The 17,842-nt window shown below is 54.2% G+C and overlaps 8 protein-coding genes across 8 annotated transcripts; 5 read left to right on the plus strand and 3 right to left on the minus strand.

The window, feature by feature from the left end:
- Positions 1-7: 7 nt before the first annotated feature.
- MSY001_2033 (uncharacterized protein) lies at positions 8-579 on the minus strand (the record flags this gene model as incomplete). The annotated part of the gene is made up of 2 exons (XM_018883863.1): positions 8-515; positions 539-579. The coding sequence occupies 2 exons, from the start codon at positions 577-579 to the stop codon at positions 8-10; spliced, it is 549 nt and encodes a 182-aa protein (XP_018740581.1).
- A 59-nt stretch (positions 580-638) lies between these two features.
- On the plus strand, positions 639-2,259 carry MSY001_2034 (uncharacterized protein; the record flags this gene model as incomplete). Its single annotated transcript, XM_018883865.1, has 2 exons — positions 639-659; positions 685-2,259. 2 exons carry the CDS (start codon positions 639-641, stop codon positions 2,257-2,259), a joined length of 1,596 nt encoding a protein of 531 aa, XP_018740582.1.
- On the minus strand, positions 2,260-3,233 carry MSY001_2035 (uncharacterized protein; the record flags this gene model as incomplete). Its single annotated transcript, XM_018883866.1, has 2 exons — positions 2,260-2,595; positions 2,628-3,233. The coding sequence occupies 2 exons, from the start codon at positions 3,231-3,233 to the stop codon at positions 2,260-2,262; spliced, it is 942 nt and encodes a 313-aa protein (XP_018740583.1).
- Positions 3,234-4,062: 829 nt separating this feature from the next.
- MSY001_2036 (uncharacterized protein) lies at positions 4,063-4,388 on the plus strand (the record flags this gene model as incomplete). Its single annotated transcript, XM_018883867.1, has 2 exons — positions 4,063-4,139; positions 4,160-4,388. The coding sequence occupies 2 exons, from the start codon at positions 4,063-4,065 to the stop codon at positions 4,386-4,388; spliced, it is 306 nt and encodes a 101-aa protein (XP_018740584.1).
- Positions 4,389-5,399: 1,011 nt separating this feature from the next.
- MSY001_2037 (uncharacterized protein) lies at positions 5,400-8,475 on the plus strand (the record flags this gene model as incomplete). Its single annotated transcript, XM_018883868.1, has 2 exons — positions 5,400-8,181; positions 8,225-8,475. The coding sequence occupies 2 exons, from the start codon at positions 5,400-5,402 to the stop codon at positions 8,473-8,475; spliced, it is 3,033 nt and encodes a 1,010-aa protein (XP_018740585.1).
- A 260-nt stretch (positions 8,476-8,735) lies between these two features.
- MSY001_2038 (uncharacterized protein) lies at positions 8,736-10,069 on the plus strand (the record flags this gene model as incomplete). Its single annotated transcript, XM_018883869.1, has 2 exons — positions 8,736-9,141; positions 9,168-10,069. 2 exons carry the CDS (start codon positions 8,736-8,738, stop codon positions 10,067-10,069), a joined length of 1,308 nt encoding a protein of 435 aa, XP_018740586.1.
- Positions 10,070-13,530: 3,461 nt separating this feature from the next.
- Positions 13,531-15,673, plus strand: DIE2 (Dolichyl-phosphate-glucose-glycolipid alpha-glucosyltransferase-like protein; the record flags this gene model as incomplete). Its single annotated transcript, XM_018883870.1, has 5 exons — positions 13,531-13,588; positions 13,693-14,406; positions 14,525-14,591; positions 14,960-15,500; positions 15,569-15,673. 5 exons carry the CDS (start codon positions 13,531-13,533, stop codon positions 15,671-15,673), a joined length of 1,485 nt encoding a protein of 494 aa, XP_018740587.1.
- Positions 15,674-15,864: 191 nt separating this feature from the next.
- On the minus strand, positions 15,865-17,656 carry MSY001_2040 (uncharacterized protein; the record flags this gene model as incomplete). The annotated part of the gene is made up of 2 exons (XM_018883871.1): positions 15,865-16,874; positions 17,002-17,656. The coding sequence occupies 2 exons, from the start codon at positions 17,654-17,656 to the stop codon at positions 15,865-15,867; spliced, it is 1,665 nt and encodes a 554-aa protein (XP_018740588.1).
- Between the last annotated feature and the right edge of the window lie 186 nt (positions 17,657-17,842).

Consider the following 17,842-nt stretch of genomic DNA (forward strand, 5'->3'; position numbering starts at 1 on the left):
TATTACACTATAGCAAATCGAAGTCATCCAGCTCGTCATTGTAGTTAGCAATCGCACGCCGAATCTTGGAGGTATCAACCCAGGTGACAAAGTCCTCCAAGTTACGAGTCACGAGGAACGCGGGGTCTGTGATCGTGTCGGGACCCACACGTACATGGCCCTGCTCCACGTATTTGACCGCTTGCGATACGCTCTCGCTCATGTGCAGGCGCACCATGACCACCGGCAGGCGCCGCCGACAAAACGCACTCACGTTGAGCTTCTCCATGATATCACTCATTTTGGATCCCGTGTCGAGCAATCCCATATCATACAGTTTGTTCAGCATCATGGACTCCTGTTGCGCACGAAATGGATCGGCCGCCGGCAACGTTGACAGGCGCAGTGCTAGCTGCCGTGCCTTGCCGACAAGTACGTTGTATTTGTGATAGTCGTCGCGATCCTGGATATGGTACCGCCGCATAATCTTGATTTCCCGTAAATTGTTCTCATTTTTCCACTGAAGAAAGTCGTGCCTAGGGTTAGCGAGTCGACGCACTTTTTCAGCAACTTTTGCTCATGAAACTTGAGCTGGCGCATGGTGGCGATGAGCTTGAATTTTTTGATGTGGAGGCGTACGAGATTGACTCGACGCCACGATGGCGTTCAGTGGCGCTCTGGTGGGTACTGTGCGGCTCATGCCAGACATTGACGGATCTCAATGACTACCTCGGTCCTTCGCAAGTGTGTATTAAGCCCGTTGATGCACCGGCAATGCCGGTAAACGATGCACAGACGAGCATCTCTGTGGAGGATGGTGTATATGTGGAAACGTCGACAGGGTCGTCGCGCGCACGCACGACGCTGGAGACGGCACAAATCTCTCTGAATGACTGCCTCGCATGTAGCGGATGTGTCACAAGCGCAGAGACTGTGCTTATTGGCATGCAGAGTGCGGAGGAAGTGCGACAGGAGCTACAGCGCAAGGGAGACCGCGTTTTTATTGCAACCATTAGTGCACAGAGTGTTGCATCGCTGCAGACGCGACTAGGGAGGCCGTATGCGGTACTTTGGCCTCAAATTTGCCTAATTTTGCGGCGCATGGGCTTTGATCTTGTGCTCGACACCTCGCTTGCACGACACATCGCTCTCCGAGCGCATGTGCGGGAGTTCCGTGAACGCAAGAGGGCTAAGATGGAAGGAGTGCAGGGGAAACCCACGCTCCCTATGCTAGCTAGTGCATGCCCAGGCTGGGTCTGCTACGCCGAGAAGGCCCACAGTGACCTTCTGCCGTTCGTGGCAGCAACAAAGTCGCCACAGCAGATATCAGGACTGCTAGCCAAGCGCGTTTATGGGCCTGAGCATGCAGGAGCGTCCGTTACAGGCAGTCTCCCTGCTCCCTTGGCGAGCATTTACCATGTTTCTGTCATGCCCTGCTATGACAAAAAACTGGAGGCATCGCGCAGTGACTTTACGTCATCGGACGGTGTGAAAGAGGTGGACTGTGTGCTGACCACAGGCGAGTTGCATGACTTGCTGGTGGAACACGACTTTGAGACCTATACGCCAACCGAGCAAGAGCTTGCCGTTCCTCGTCCGCACCCCGAGCCCGGCTCCAGCAGTGGTGGATATCTATTTGCCATCCTGATGGATGTGTACCGGACGTGGATGAACGATCATCCCAGCTCGACGCCAGCTATCGAGCAGCGGACAATCCGCTCATCGGATTATACCGAGTACCTCTTGCGCGCGGAGACAGGTGAAGTGCTGTTTAAAGGTGCCGTCTGCTACGGTTTCCGCAACCTACAGAACCTCGTCCGCAAACTACAACGCGAGACGGGTATGAAAAGCACACGCATGGGCCGTGGCCTAAGTCGTCGTGGTATGGATGAACCCCCCTATGAGTATATCGAGGTTATGGCGTGCCCTGGTGGTTGTGTCAATGGCGGGGGGCAAATGCGGCCGGATCCTGAATGGAAGGCGGCACAAGAGGCTGAACAAGCGCAAGCTATGCAAGAGGGCGCACCTGTGCAAGGGTGGCAGGGCACAGACCGTCGGTGGGTGCAGCTGGTGGAACATGCGTACTGGGATGGTTCGGCGCTGTCCGACAATGTTCTGGGAACAGTAAAGGAGGCGCTGTCTCCCTCGGCTCTTCGCACATGGCTCGAGACCCTGGACAAGAGCGCCGCGGCAATGGAACACTCATTCAGCGAGTCGGACTTCCGCACGCAGTATCACGGCGTCGAAGCGCAAACGAATGGCCTGGCCGTCCAGTGGTGATTAGCGGAAAAAGGGACGGATGATCAGGATGGCAACCAACAAAGCAATGCACAGCAGGAGCAGTAAAATCAGCGCGCGCCGACCTGCACCGACCTGGTAGCGCATCGCTCTCCCCAGCTCCGCGGATGACTGTTGCATATCTCTAGCCATACTGTCAATGTTGTAGTCGACGCGATCGAGCATCGAGCCCTGCTCAATCACCAAAACGTTCAGATCCTGAAACAGCTGTGCCAATTCCGCAATGGAAGTGGCAATCTGCTGCACTTCCCTGTCGCGCTCCTGGATTTCTTGCAGGCCATCATTTGTATCAATGAGTGTCTGCTCGCTTTGCTGCCACTGCTTTGACTAGAGTAAGTAGCAAAACGTACCAGTGCGACATCATCCCGGACACTGTCTTCATCGTCTAGAAGCCACGCCTCCCTTTTCTGCGGCTCTTGAATCTCCATGCCCTGGAGCTTGCGCAAATACGTCGATTGCTTTTGTCGAAACACCGACGACATGTGCTGTACACGGGTCGCCAATGCGGTCTGAGCATTCCGCGCAGCGGTGACCTCAGGCTTAGACAAGCGCTTCGACCGAAGTGCTTCGGTCGTCTGCTTCGCCAGCTTGGCCACCTGCTCAGAAGCCCGCCGAAAATCCTGCGTGATATCGTCTGTGAGGTCCTCAATCACACGTTTTTGGTCGCTTTTATCGTCAAAGCTAGGTAGTAAGTGCTGCGCATGGAGTCGATCAAGTTGAGCAAGTTTGGGTATCATAGCACTGAGAATCGCATCCACCTGTTCCGTGGCGTCGACCCATGCTGGTGGGAGGGATACATCGAGGGCGACCTCGTCACGCACATCGTCAAAGTACACATCTTCAGATGTTGGGGCATCATGAAGTAGGGGCGTGCTTAGAGCATTGCTCTGCGTGCCAGGGGTAAGTGAATCTCGAATAGAAAGGAATAGCAGTGTGCGCGATCGAGTCACGCCCATATGGGGTGGACCCGAAGTAGCAGAGGATGAGTATGCTGGTGGCGTCGCTGGCCACTCGCACAGCATCGTCGTGGACAACAATCGTTCGACGCTTCCGTGTGGAGGCAGATCGTCCGTGCCTGCTCAGATCGCCGGGCAACAGCAGGCATCTGTGCTGGACGCCGTGTAGCATTCCCAGCACAACGAAGGCGTGCTGTAACTATCAGAAGCGTACGAATATGCACGCAGGAATGTTGACCTTCATATAGCAGCTACCAATGTGACTTGGGCAGGACTCGCCACTAATCCAACATCGACGCGCCACCCGACTGGCATAAGTCGACAATCACCACATACCTGTACAGCGTCCATCTCTGCCTCGCTGAGGCGCAGCGAGGGTGTATTCCAGTAGCGCGCAGGCAAGTCGAAGACTTGATCCACCGCATCCTTAGAGATGCTGCTGGAGCTCTTCGACGGGGCCTTAGGCGCAAAGTCGCTTAGACTGAAAGGCTTGAGTTTCGACGCATCAAAGTGCGGGCCAGACTCCAGCACCTCGCGGAAACGAGCAAAGTCCTTCTGGATATCCGCGGGCGCATCTGGGTGCGGTTGCGGCTCATGCGAGGCTGGGTGTCAATATTAGGTGATCACATACGTTTTGGTGCCTTGCGATCAGGGAAACTGATCATCGGTGAGCGCGCGCGTGCACCACGAACAAGCGTTGCGCGGAGCATGACTGGCGGCGGCAATGTCCGACTAGCTGCTGCCGACCGGGGGCGAGCATTGGGACTTCGGCCGAGAAGTAGGTGTCCGCCTCGCCGAACGGGCGCCGCGGCTCGCGACCTACGCTATAATGACGGATCACACCGCCTCGGTCGAGGAGAGCAATGCGGCGCGTCTGCCTCTTGGATACCGTGACTCTTGCAGCGCGTACGTGTTTATACTAATAGAAAAAGCCTGCTGATTCCCCTTAACAAATGTCGCCGAAAGACCTTCTACGCTCCGTGGGCTTGTGAGGAGGAGCGGTACGTTTGTCTTTTTGACCCCAGTCACACCTACGAGCGCTGCCAGTACCAGGAGTATGTGAATGGAGTACTTACATCTAGCTTCCTTAACCGCCAGAAGAAGCTCCAGCAGCTCGTGGCTGAGAAGGCCAACAGCGCGGCCGAAGACCTCTAGGTTCTAGATACTCCGTCTTTTACCGCACACTGGGCATAGCAGCAGCACCATATGTACTTCCCACTGCATCGACCTCGCGCGTGCCGGTCGTGGCTGCTGGTACGTCGTGCTGGTGCGTGTTGTCGCTGCGTGGGTCGAGGGCCTTGCCTAGGAACCCAATATAGTACATGCGAGAAGACGTGCGTGCAAGCGAGTCGCTCTGCGGTGAGTTTGTGCACACGCACCAAGAACAGACTCACACTGTGGGTGTGTGCAAAGCGCGAAGCGCTAACGGGGTACGCAGTGACCTCGGTCGCCCCGGTCAGTAGGGCAAAGTCCGCCTGCGCCCGTCCGCTGTTAGGGGGTCCCAGACGTCCATCCAGGGCTAACTGGACCTCGTCAAAGTCCAGACCGTTCGGGCAGTTGACAAATGCTGCGCATTTCTGAGTAAATGGCTGGTACGTACACGCGCGGCTAGGTCGCTGGGCCGGGCATATAGCAAGATGCTCTGAATGCGCACAGGGCAAGTAAATGGGATATTAATGATCATCTTGTGTCAGTCGTAGACAGCGCACCTGGTCGTCAACACCGCTCTCCACCCAGGTTTCGACGGAGTGGCGCTGATCCCATGGTTTGAGCGCGAGCTTGGCAGACTCGGGCGGCTCAATATTCGTCCCCCATACGTTGTCATGGTCAATGTAGCCATACAAGTTCGTATTATCTCCTGCGCCAGCCGCCACAACCGCCGTGCGATCCTGCGAGGTAGACTCACCACCGCATTGCATGCTGTCCGCGTGTCGCTGCTCTCTATACGCTGGGTCTCTGCGGGGTAAGAGACAGCCTAGTAGGCTGTGTTAGGTATCGCATTTTGCTCTGTCGCTGCAAATCTCCACTCGGCAGCCACGGACGCGTCGTTCGCCATGGTGCGTAGCGTCTTGTCACTGACACCAGGGTGTGCCCGCACTATTCCGATGGCTTTCCAAAAAGTATCCGAAGATTGTGCAGAGCGTCGAGGAGGAGGAACCCGGGCAAATGCCGGGACCGGATGGTGCGCCCGTGGACATTCCCGTGGACATCTCGCGACCCAATCCAAACGGAGAGGAGTTTGACTGTTTGTACCTAGATATGAATGGTATTGTACATCCATGTACGCATCCGGAGGGCAAGTCACCTCCAGAAACGGAGGAAGAGATGATGGCCGAGGTGTTCAAATACACTGAGCGTGTTGTGAACATGATTCGACCACGGAAGCTACTCATGATGGCGATCGACGGTGTCGCTCCGCGCGCTAAAATGAACCAGCAGCGCTCCCGAAGGTTCCGCTCGGCTCAGGATGCAAAGATCCTGCAGGACCAGCGCGAGGAGGAGTTGGAAGAGCGCCGGAAGAGAGGGCAGGCCTCGGAGGACGAAGTCGTGAAGAAGTCGTGGGACTCCAATGCGATCACGCCAGGCACCCCCTTTATGGACCTTCTGGCATCCTCGCTGCGCTATTGGATCGCACAAAAGCTCAACACGGATCCCGGGTGGAAAAATCTGTGTGTCGTCCTCTCAGATGCGAGCGTGCCTGGTGAGGGTGAGCACAAGATTATGGACTATATCCGCCGCAAGCGCAGTGACCCTAACCACGACCCTAACATGAAGCATGTTATCTATGGACTCGATGCCGATTTGATCATGCTTTCCCTAGCGACACATGAACCTCACTTCAAGGTGCTCCGAGAAGATGTGTTTGCGCAGGATTCGAAAAACAAGGGCTGTCACCGCTGTGGTCAAGAAGGGCATTTTGCTGCGAACTGCAAAGGAGAACCGCCGAAAGAGGTTAAATCGTCGGGTAAGAAGCCTTTCATCTTCCTGGATGTCCCTACGCTGCGTGAGTACTTGGCCGTTGAGCTGCAAACGCCGAGCACATCGTTCCCGTTCGATTTGGAGCGTGCGATCGACGACTGGGTCTTTTTGATATTTTTTGTCGGTAACGATTTTTTGCCTCACTTGCCCAGTCTTGAGATCCGTGAGGGAGCCATTGACACGCTGCTCAGAATCTGGAAGCGGGAGTTGCCCCGCATGACGGGCTACGTTACGAACAATGGACGCGTCGAGCTGGAAAATGCACAGTTTATCCTCGATGGCCTTGCGCAAGCTGAAGATGATATATTCCGCAAGCGCAAAGAGACAGAAGAGCGGCAAGAGGCCAACAAGCGGCGCCATGCATCGTCCAACTACCGTGACGTGCAGCATGGTGATACGACTTATGTTGAGGTAAAGAAAGCTGCGCCAGCCTCTAAGGCACTTCCGCCTCAGCCCCAGGGTACTACGAAGCCTGTACCCGGTGCCCGCCATGGCAAGGGCCCGGTTATGATGGCCGAAGATAGCATGGATGTTGTAAAACACCGTGCACAGATTCGCATGGCCAACATCAGTGCCGCAGAGGAAATGCGAGCAGAGCTGCAGGGAAAGAAGAACGCAAAGCGCACATCGGATGAACAGGATGGCGTACGGAAGCGCACTAAGGCAGATCCTGATGCCTCGGCAGAATCTACTGTATTCAAGCTCGATGAAGAGGTCCCCGCGAACGACACGGTGCCTCGAGTCGAGCGGGCCAAGTCACTGGCATCGGCCACAGAGGGTGGTAAGCCCGTACTAGTAAAGCCTGCTGTGGATGCACCGGCTGACATCAAGACGGAAGAAACGGCCGACTCGGCGAGCCAAATCGAGCCCAAGGTGGAAGAAAGCAACGAGTCGCTCCGAGAAGAGGATGATTCCATTGAAGACGACGACGATGACGTGCCGCCCGAAACCAAGCAGCTGGAACGCAAGGTTAATGCAGACGGCACAGTCGACTACGAAGATACGGTGAAGCTTTGGGAGCCTGGGTACCGTGAGCGCTACTACCGCCAAAAGTTTGGTGTAGAACTCTCGGATACCAAGTTCCGCCGTGAAGTCGTGCAGGCCTATGTGGAAGGGCTGTGCTGGGTTTTGGCATACTACTATCAAGGCTGCCCATCGTGGAAATGGTACTACCCCTACCACTATGCCCCTTTTGCTGCTGATTTTACTGATGTAGCGTCCCTGGAGATCAAGTTTGCTGACAGCAAGCCATTTCGCCCTTTCGAGCAACTGATGGGCGTACTTCCAGCAGCAAGTAAGAGCAACTTGCCGGAGCCATTCCAGTGGCTGATGACGAATGAGGAGTCGGAAATTCTTGACTTTTACCCAAAGGAATTTTCAATCGATATGAACGGGAAAAAAATGGCATGGCAAGGAGTCGCGCTGTTGCCGTTCATTGATGAGACCCGGCTTCTTACGGCCCTTAAGCAGAGATACGACCAGCTCACAGACGATGAGGTCCGGCGCAACTCATTCGGTCGGAATGTGCTATTTGTTGGTAAGGATGCGGATCTATTCCCAGTGGTCAGTCGCCTGTATACGAAAAGAAGTGAAGGGCGTGCTGAGCCTATCGACACCTCTCGCATAAGCCAGATGGCTGGATCGCTTACCGCGGATTCGGCGTGTGTGCCTGGGTCCACGTACTACTCGCCCCTGACGTCGCTGCCGGATATGAAGGATATTCCGAACGATAAGAGCATATCTGCGCATTATGACTTTCCCGAGCAAATCACGCCTCATAGGAGCACCCTGCTACGAGGGGTACGCTTACCCTCTCGCCGCTTGACACCTGCTGATCAGGACTGGGTCATGCGCGGAGGACGTGGTGGTTATGGCGGTGGCGGTCGCGGTCCGCGTGGAAGGCGCGATGGCTGGGGAGATCAGGGTGTCATGTATGGTCGCGATGCACGACCAAGCAACTCGCTTGGCGGTAGCCCTTACGGTGCAGGGCCCTATGGTGCCAGACCCTACAGCGGTGGGCCCTACGGCGCCGGACCCTACGGCGCCGGACCCTACGGGGGCTACGGCAGCTCTACTGGCCCTTACGGCGCTGGACCCTATGGCGGCGGCCCTTACGGCGGAAACAGTTTCTCCTATGGTGCGCCAACATCCTATGGAGCTGGCCCCTATGGCGGGTACGGAGCCTATGGGCAACCTGCGTACAACTCGTTTGGACAGCCTTATGCTGCATACGCTCAAGGACCACAGGCGCAACCACCCATGAATTCGTACGGATTATACAATTATGGACATGCGGGAACAGCGTATGGGTCAACCTATGGGCATAGCCAGAGTGGCTACGGCGCAAGTGGCCCGCAGCCCCCCTATGGTGGGTATGGCAGTGGCTCACAGCGCTCGGGTCCACGTGGCTCTCGTGGCCCCTACGGATAGGTGGATCGCTGTGTGGAGGAGATCGGTGTAATAGAACCGTACCCCGTATAGGAAATTGGGCTAAAACAGCGGATCGGTACAGAGATTCGGTTCATGTCTATCATCCAGCTAGTCCCTGGTGTGCAGTCGTATGACTGGGGGATCCCTGGTAGTCGTGATGACTGTTTGGTGGCGAACTTTGCGGAGAGGACACCCGAATTGAATCTGGCTCGTGAGATGGACAGGCCCTATGCGGAGCTGTGGATGGGCACACACCCTACGCTGCCTGCACGTGCCATTCTGAAGGACCATACCACACCCCTTCTTAATGATGTTTTGGTTCAAGACCACACGAAGGTTGGACATGATGTGGAGCATATCTTTGGCGTGGACAAGACGCGGGGTGCGCTCCCGTTCTTGTTCAAGGTGTTGAGCATTAACAAGGCGCTCTCGATACAGGCCCACCCCGACAAGAAGCTGGCAGAAAAGCTAAACGCGGAGAAGCCTAATATGTACAAGGGTACGGTCACGCTAAACTAACATCAGACGATAATCACAAGCCTGAAATGGCCATTGCTCTACAGCCATTTGAGGGATTCTGTGGCTTCCGGCCTTTGAAGGAGATTGCCGAGTTTGTGCGCACCATTCCTGAGCTCCGTCATGTACTGGGAGCCGACCAGTCCATGTGCGCGCGCCTACAAGAAGCTGCGGAACTTCAAGTTCAGTTGAACAATGCCCAGGTGCAAGAGACCGTGCGTGCTGCATTGAAAGGCGCTTTTTCGGCACTGATGCATGCCAAGAAAGACACATACGCACCAGCTGTGGCCACCTTGGACAAGCGGCTACGCACCAGTCAAGATGCTGCCGTGCCCTCTGAGCTGTCCGAGCTAGTGCAGCGACTCAACGAGCAATATCCCCAGGACGTGGGAGTGCTGTGCATCTTTTTCTTGAACTATGTGCGTCTGCAGAAGGGAGAGGCCATATTCCTCAAGGCCAACGAGCCTCATGCCTACCTTTCCGGGAACATTCTGGAATGCATGGCCGCCTCTGACAACGTGGTCCGAGCTGGTCTGACCCCCAAAGCCCGTGACGTCGATGTATTGGTGGATATGCTGACATATGAGAGCTGCAGTGCTGAGAAGCAGCGTCTTGAGTCGCCTCTATGGGAGGGAGATGCTACTAAGTCGACCCTCCTGTATGATCCGCCAATTCCTGAGTTCTCCATGTTGATGACCAATGTGGCCGCCGGTGCCAAATCGGAACACCGCGCGATTAATGGGCCCTCTATCGTGCTAATTACCCAGGGCTCAGGCGCTTTGAAAGCAGGCAGCGAGAGTGTGCCGGCCAGCATGGGTCGCGTTTTCTTCGTCGCGGCCAACACGGTGCTCACGGTAGACGCCTCGGAACCACTCATCATGGCACGTGCGTTTGTCGAGCCTAGCCCCTAATAAGAATGCTCATAGACTAGATTTATGTCAAGCGAAGACATTCTATAGTAGGGAGAAAGGTGATGACAGCGAAAATAGACAAGGTCTGAGAATCTACTTGTTAGTCTGTTCAAAACGCGGAGGGAAGAGAATGGGAGTCAGAGTAACTATGACTGATGGCTGCACAGAGTCTTTGCTCCGAAGAGCTCGAGCCGATGGCAAAGTTTGTCATCCTTGAAAGGGGCGGAAGGGAGGGGACACATACCATAGAATGGACGAAAGCTAGAAAAACAAAAAACCAGCGAGAGCGCAGGTTGTCGCGCCAGAATTTTCTGTACCTACAAGGGTATACAACATGTCACTGTGCTGACAAACCGACGGCATCGGCATCCGACCATCGTGCGCCTTGCGAGAAGACAGCGCTAGATTAGAGCACGGCGAGTCGTACTTCCACGCTGCCATATACCCCTGCGCCTCTCTAATAAGCGCATGTCATATGCGTGGACGACCGCCAGTCCTTCGAAGGCCCCCTTGGCGAGCCTTCGCGCCTAGCCATCGCGTAGGTGTGTTGCGCCGCGTGTGGGAGCCAGGGCAGGCCTGCTCATATCGGCGCATGCCAACCAGGACATGTGGGACATCATTCGTTCCAATTTCTTTTATCCACACCGGCGAATATACGGAGTTAACTGCTAGTATTCATGCTGTGCGGGCCTGCCTGAAAAGCGCCGAAAGCGCATCTTCACCACTTCATACCCAACTCCCAGCAGCGACGCAAGCCATCAAGACTGAGCTCATGCGTATGTCTGCAGATGCAAAATTCCCTGCACAATCAAAAATCTGGCACGATGTGGTCGATACGTATCTCGACCTGCTGGAAGCGAGTCCTGCACGCGAGGCCCGGTTAGTCTTTGAGAACCTGGCCACACTGGCTCTGCCGCAAGGGTATCAAGAGCCCCGTATTTTAGCATCTGGACTCCGCCTTCTTGCAAAGTGCTGTAACGAAGATGCAGGGCCAAGAGCGATCCAGTCGGTATTCGCTAGCCTAGTCAGCTTGAGCAAACCTGCCGCAAAGGATACCGCCCGAACGGCTCGCAAGCTGGTCCTGATGAATCGCTTATCTGAGGCAATGTATATTATCGATTGGCACATTCGAGAGCATTGGCACCATGGTGTACCGCCGCCCTCGCGCGGGCTCATGCACACAGTCATGATCCAGATGAAGACGGTCGAACAGGTGTTGCGGATGCGCCCGCCTCCCGAGCCGGGGCGCTTCATTGCAACGCCAGCCCTGTACGCAGAGTATGCGACAGCCCTGGCCATGCTAGGGACGCTTCTTAGCGAAAACTATTTGCCATTGGTGCCGGCACACAAAGAGGACATCACTTGGTTGGTGAAACACCTGACGCATTTTTATACCTTGGAATACGATGTTCCGAGTACGTCCGGTGCCCAGGCATCAATTTATCGCGCATTGCCCGAATTTCTTCACCGGCTTCCATGTGGTCGAGACCCAGAGGCTGCCAGCGTCAAGACGCGGCCGAACTTGCCGCAGCCATCGTGCCAAGCTGACCGCGCGGAATTCTTCCTGCCTGTACTCAGTGAGCGCACCTACAATGTCCTCGTACAGTATGCTCTCCAGCATGAAGAGCAGCCGCAATGGTGCCGTCTTGTACTCGAACACATGATGCATGAACGGAATCCACCCATCGTTCCAGATAATGTGACGGCCAACATCCTTTTGCAGCAAGCGAATAAGCGGCATATGCACGACTTGGCATTACATGCTCTAGAATGGGGTGCTTGCCCCTTGTCCCCTGACGAGCCATCTGTACCGACAGAGATGAGCTCGCAGAGACTGCTCGCTCACCTAGATGATGCGTTGCGTGAAGAGAACACTTTCCGTGTTGAGGGGCTTATCTACCACTTCGTGCAGAGCTGGCTCCAGTGCTGCGAACGACCTGGGGGCGTGCCTGCGATGCAGGTCCTCGGGCGCCTCTATCCTCAGTTGCGTCAAAGGCAGACGTCTCAATCCTCACGAGTTGCATGTGACCCCCGCATATTCACTGCCTCACTGTACCTTGCTGCCCGCTCTAATCGTAAGGGCTTAGCCTTGCAAGTGTGGCAGCTCATAAAGGACCACTGTGAAGTGACACAGCAGATGGTGGCCTCGGAATCAGGCACCGTGCTCATGACTTATTTTGCGCACGCTGCACGTCGGTCCAAAAAGCAATCACAGTCTGATGGGAGCGAATACGATGGGCGCGCGCAGCGACTTTGCAGGGTGGCTCTACAGGAGTATGCATGGTTGCTAGAGCACTGGAGCACGTATGACCACCATCCGCCAGCGCGCATGTACGTGCCACTGCTCCGCCTCCTTCGACGCACAAAAGGCCAAGAAGCAGTATATGCAAGACTTGTGGATGATATCTATGCACTGAAATTAGGCGACTCTCCCCGCTTGCGGCGTGTCATCGATGCCACCCACGTAGTTTTGGCAGATACCCCGATGTAGAGACGCTATCCGACAGGTTGCAAATAGGTATAAGGAACAAGGCCGCATTGATCGGGCTGCTCTGGATTTTTTGCAAGGATCCAGCCGTCTTTCTCAGGGGGGAAGGCTTCCACAGGTATACCTGCTTGGAGTGGTAGTTCGTTGTCGGCCTCAGGTGCAAAATCGTAGATGGCAACACAGTGAAAAGATTGAGACGTTTCCTGGTTCTTGCTCGGAATCACATACCCATGCCCATAGTATCTTTCGTCATTTGTTTCGAATGCAAAATCACGAACCCCTAGGATTCCTGAGAGCACAAGATCCGCTTCATAGTCACCTTGTGTATGGTCATTGGATTTCTCACGGAGTAAATCTTTGGAACATGTCGATAGCGATTGTTGGTGTGTGGGTTCTGTAGTCTCTGGGGACGAGACGATTGCCTCCGCATCGAGATCGATAATTGGCACCGTTGTACTCATTGTCAAGTCATCAATGACGGTTGGCGTGGAGAAGGCAGATGAGATGCTTCCGGCACTCTATTACCCCCCCACTTTGGCCCTCCACTTATCAAACTTATCGAAAATGGGATAATTGTCACGGGACAACGCCTGGAGATAGATCTCATGGCTTAGCGCGGTGGCCCAAGCACTGGCCCAAGCGCTCCTTGTCGAACACGGAAGAGGTGATTCAGAATCTCTTGCAGGAAACCTTTTTGACATTTCAAATTGAGTTTGAACACTCGGTTCCCATAGCAGCGTTAATGAAAATTTAATCTTTGCCACCAACCATCATGACGCCACCCTCTAGTGACGTTCCAGTGTGGTGTAACCTATGTACCTCTACAATTGGGAATGATAGATACAAATGTATGCATTGAATAACTTACAAAGGCTTAACCTGTCCTGACTGGGATTGCTGTTCGTCATGTAAATCAGTGGCATCAGTTAGACATCCAGGCCATAAGCTGATGCATGTCCTCCCCGACAATCATATGCCGAAGAACCCATATCCAGACCAGTGGTGTACGCACCCAAATGTACACTGTGACCGTGCGTAAGCACATACTGACCGCCAGAATGTCAAAACACCATCATAGGCCCTCGGTTCAAATGTACATTATGCCCAGACTTTGATCTGTGTGCATCATGTGAAGCCGATCCAAACACTACGCATCAAGCTCAGTATGGCTTCACACACCTTTTTGTCAAGATTCCTAGGCCACTAAACCAACAGGACTGGGCTCGCACTATCTTTGGACATGCCACTGTATGCCAAGACCAGCATGCATCGCTGGCCGCTACCGACAAATATGCGACAGGTGTGGATCCTGATGCAAAATCGGTAAACGAGAAGATTACTCCACAGGTGGAAGAGCCTGAGACAGCACTGCTTCTTACTGAAGTGGTCGAGAAGGAAGACGATCCGCCGCTCCCAGAAGATCCATTTTCAGGCACAGGGACACAACAATTCGATTTTGTCACTGGTTTGCGCGCCGCCTCTCAACTTGTGGGGTTGGGACGCGATGTTCTCAATCACCCATACTTGCAGCAAGCAGCGCCTCCCTTGAAGCACATAACGGCATTTATGTCGGCCTTGCACACGCCCTCCGACGCCAACGTCATGCCGGGTGTCGATGTTTCACAGTTGGGACGTGCGGCAGAACAATTGATAAACTCCATCACATCTTCGAAACGCTCTGAGACCCCTTCTCAGAACGAGGTTGAAGAGATGCTATCGCAAACATACCGGACCTCTGCGAACGAAGATCCCGGTGAAGTCAATTTGGCGGACGAAACAGAGACATACTATGTACCTGTTGTGAAATCAACTGAAAATGCATCAGAATCTATCCATTCAACTCCATTGGGTGATGCTCTTGCCACCAACTTCCAGACACTCATTCATGAACATACAAGCCAGTCCAAGCCATAGACTATCTAGGTTGCTTTTCTCCACATTGACACATATCGCCATGTCCCCTGCAGGGGCTGAGCGACTAGAGTGGGTCCTGTGGACCACATTGGTGCTTGGGACGTCCTTTTTCGTCAATCAGTATGTGCCGGATCCATATATGGTAGGTAAAAACATACTTACATGTAGGATGAAATTTTCCATGCGCCGCAATTCTCCCGCTATTGCGAACGACACATGGATTGGGATCCGAAGATAACAACGCCTGCGGGATTGTACTTGGTGACACTTGGGCTTCACGTCCTATTATACCCTTTTGGATTTGCGAAATGCACACAAACTGGATGGATCCGTTTCACCAACGTGCTTGTATTAAGCATAATACCGTGGCTGTGCTTACGGATACGTCAGCGACAAGGCCGACGTCGTGCAAGCCTGGCTCCCTGGATCTGTGCGACACTGCCACCTCTGTGGTTCTTCGGATTCTTATATTACACGGATGTGCTTAGTACTGTGGCTGTTTTGGCAGGCATGCTAGCAATGGAATCGCGTCGCTACGGTATGGCGGCTCTCTTCGGATGGCTTTCGCTGTGGTTCCGACAAAACAATATCGTATGGGTGCTCTTCATGATGGGTGCATCTATGCTGCAGGAGCTTCAGCGCCTATCTAGTACACCTGCAGAAAAGATGCCTCCGATGCTGACGCTGGTTCAACATTCATCGACATGGGCCAAATTGGTCCGTACCGGCGCGATATTCCTACCCGTGTTTGTCAGTTTCGCTGCCTACCTATGGTGGAATGATGGCTCTGTCGTTTTGGGAGACAAATCCCACCATCAGCTGGCCATGCACTTGCCTCAGCTCGGCTACTTGTTCGCATTCACTCTATTTTTTGGCTGGCCTGCTGTGGTTTCGTCGTTACGAGGACCTTGGCTCTACCACCATGGCATACTGGCAGTGGTGCTACTACTGGCCGGCTTTTTGGCTGTTCACTTTGGTACCATGGAGCACCCTTTCTTGCTGGCAGATAACCGCCATTACACGTTTTATGTATGGCGCCGAATTGTCAAGGCGCATGATGCCATGCCCTATGTTTTGGTTCTTGTGTACGCGTTCAGTGGTATGTTGTGGATGCGCACACTCGCCCGGACTCGCAATGCTCTCTGGATACTTGGGTGGCTAATTGCTACAAGTCTCACTGTGGTGCCATCCCCCCTGATTGAGCCACGCTACTTCCTGGTATCCTACCTGCTGTTGCGTCTATATGCGCCAGATCCACCCTTCCAGCTGCAGTGGCTGGAGCTTGCTTGTCATATATGTATTAACGCGGTGACCATGACTGTGTTTTGTCTGTATCCCTTCCGCTGGCCCCGGGAGGTTGGGTGGCAAAGGTTTATGTGGTGATGCTTCTGATCTATGAGCCGTATGGCAACACGGTGGGTTCGCGGTCAGGGTACCAAGCCTGTTCGATCATCCTAATGGCTTCATAGTACACGGTATCGCGCCACTTAACCGATTCAGGATGCTTCGGCTGCTCGTCGAAGGCGTGCGCTTCATTGGGGACGCTGATAAAGCGAGAACGCTGCTTTTGCGCCAGCGACCCATTCTTCATAATATGGTCGTAAAAGGTTTTTGAATCCAGGTAGAGAACATCGGCCTGCCCCGCGATAAACATTGTGTAGTCGGGGTATCTCTCCAGGGGAAGATTGACCACACAGAGTTCAGGGATTGCTGGATCCAGCTGCATCGGCACATACGACGAGTACATAACACGAAAGGCCCATGGCTCCAAAATCACGCCGCTGCGGAACTCACATGGGGGATTGCTGCGGTCACCCACTGGTGCACCCGATGAGGTGGCATCAGTCGGAGGGTAAAACGTCACCACCGCCTTGATGCGCTCCGGCCCGATGACATTGGCAGTTGACAGCGCCAGGTTGCCACCGGCGCTAAAACCTGTGATGGAGACACGATCGAGATCAAACTTGCCTTCTGCATTGGAAAAAATCCACGACATCACGTCATGACAATCATGCAGAGGAAATGGGAATGGATATTCAGGCGCTTTTCGGTAGTCCGAGTCGATCACGTAGCACTTAAGCTTGGATGCCACAAGGGAGTTGAAGTAGCGAGAATTGCCAAAAAAGGCGGGGACCATGAAGCCGGAACCATGGAGGTTCATATTTACAGGAAGAGGTCCTTCCGGCTTATCCAAAGGCTCGTAGATGAAGGCTACAATGGATCGGCCTTTATCGCGCGATGGGACGCGGACCTTTGTGACCTTCACGTCTGGGGCCACTGGCGGACGCAGCTTCTCGGTCATAGCCACTTCCACCTCGGCTAGCAGGCGAAGAATAAAGACATGAAGCCAAAGGCTGATATAACGCCACGACCACTCATGATGCAGGCGGCCTACTGAATCCACTGTTTCGCGCGGCATGGCCGTGAACGGAGAGATCCGAGTAGAGTCCGCTTGCAGCTCAACGGCTCCAAAAATAAGCCAATCGTATGCAAGATAAGATTCTAGCTACCTACGAGCTCCACGACGCACGGATCAAAGCCTTGGCCGCCTCTTCCATTTCATCCCGCCATTCAACAGACGCAGACGCATCAGGGAAGTTGTTGAATTCATGCGCCTCTTGCGGAATCGACAAGAAGGAGCGGGTCGTGCGCAACTCTTCATCGACCCCGTCGTGCAGGTGGTCCAGCATCTGGCGACACGATTCAAAGAGAGAGTCGGCTGAGCCACAGGCAATCAGGACATGCTTGGGGAACTTTTCCTGAGGGTATCGAATCGGTGAAAGACGCGGGTTTTCTGTATCCTCGTCAGAGTTGGTGTATGATTCGATAAAGAAGGCCATTAGTTCATTCGGGATGATAATACCGCTGTGGTAGTTCGGATCTGTGCACTTGAAGACTTTGTCAACTTCGGAAATACGGCACACATTCGGAGCAGGGTACAAAGCAAAGCATCCTTTCACACGCTCCGGTCCCAAGTGCGCACTGATCGATAGGGCCATGTTGCCACCTGCACTCGATCCACCGACGGTGAGACGCTTTGCATCGTACAAAGACGGGTTGGCAATTGCATATAGAACAGCATCCTCAGTGTCCTCATGAGCAGCAGGGAACTTGTGCACAGGTGCCTTGCGGTAGTCACAGTCCAGAACAATGCATTGTAGATCCTTCGCCAGCTTCACGCACATGTGCCGGTCCAACCCCAAGCGCTTCAACACTGACATAAGCTAATCATACGTACCCCAACCGGATGCATGCCAGTTCAAATGCACAGGTAGAGGTCCCGTAGCACCAACTGGTGAGTACCGAATCGCGCGAATCGAGCGTCCCTGATCGCGCGATGGAATGCGGATATACTCGATCGTAACCCCGCT

Source organism: Malassezia sympodialis, genomic scaffold, assembly GCF_000349305.1.
Source record: "Malassezia sympodialis ATCC 42132 genomic scaffold, msy_sf_9, whole genome shotgun sequence".
NCBI lineage: Eukaryota > Fungi > Basidiomycota > Malasseziomycetes > Malasseziales > Malasseziaceae > Malassezia > Malassezia sympodialis.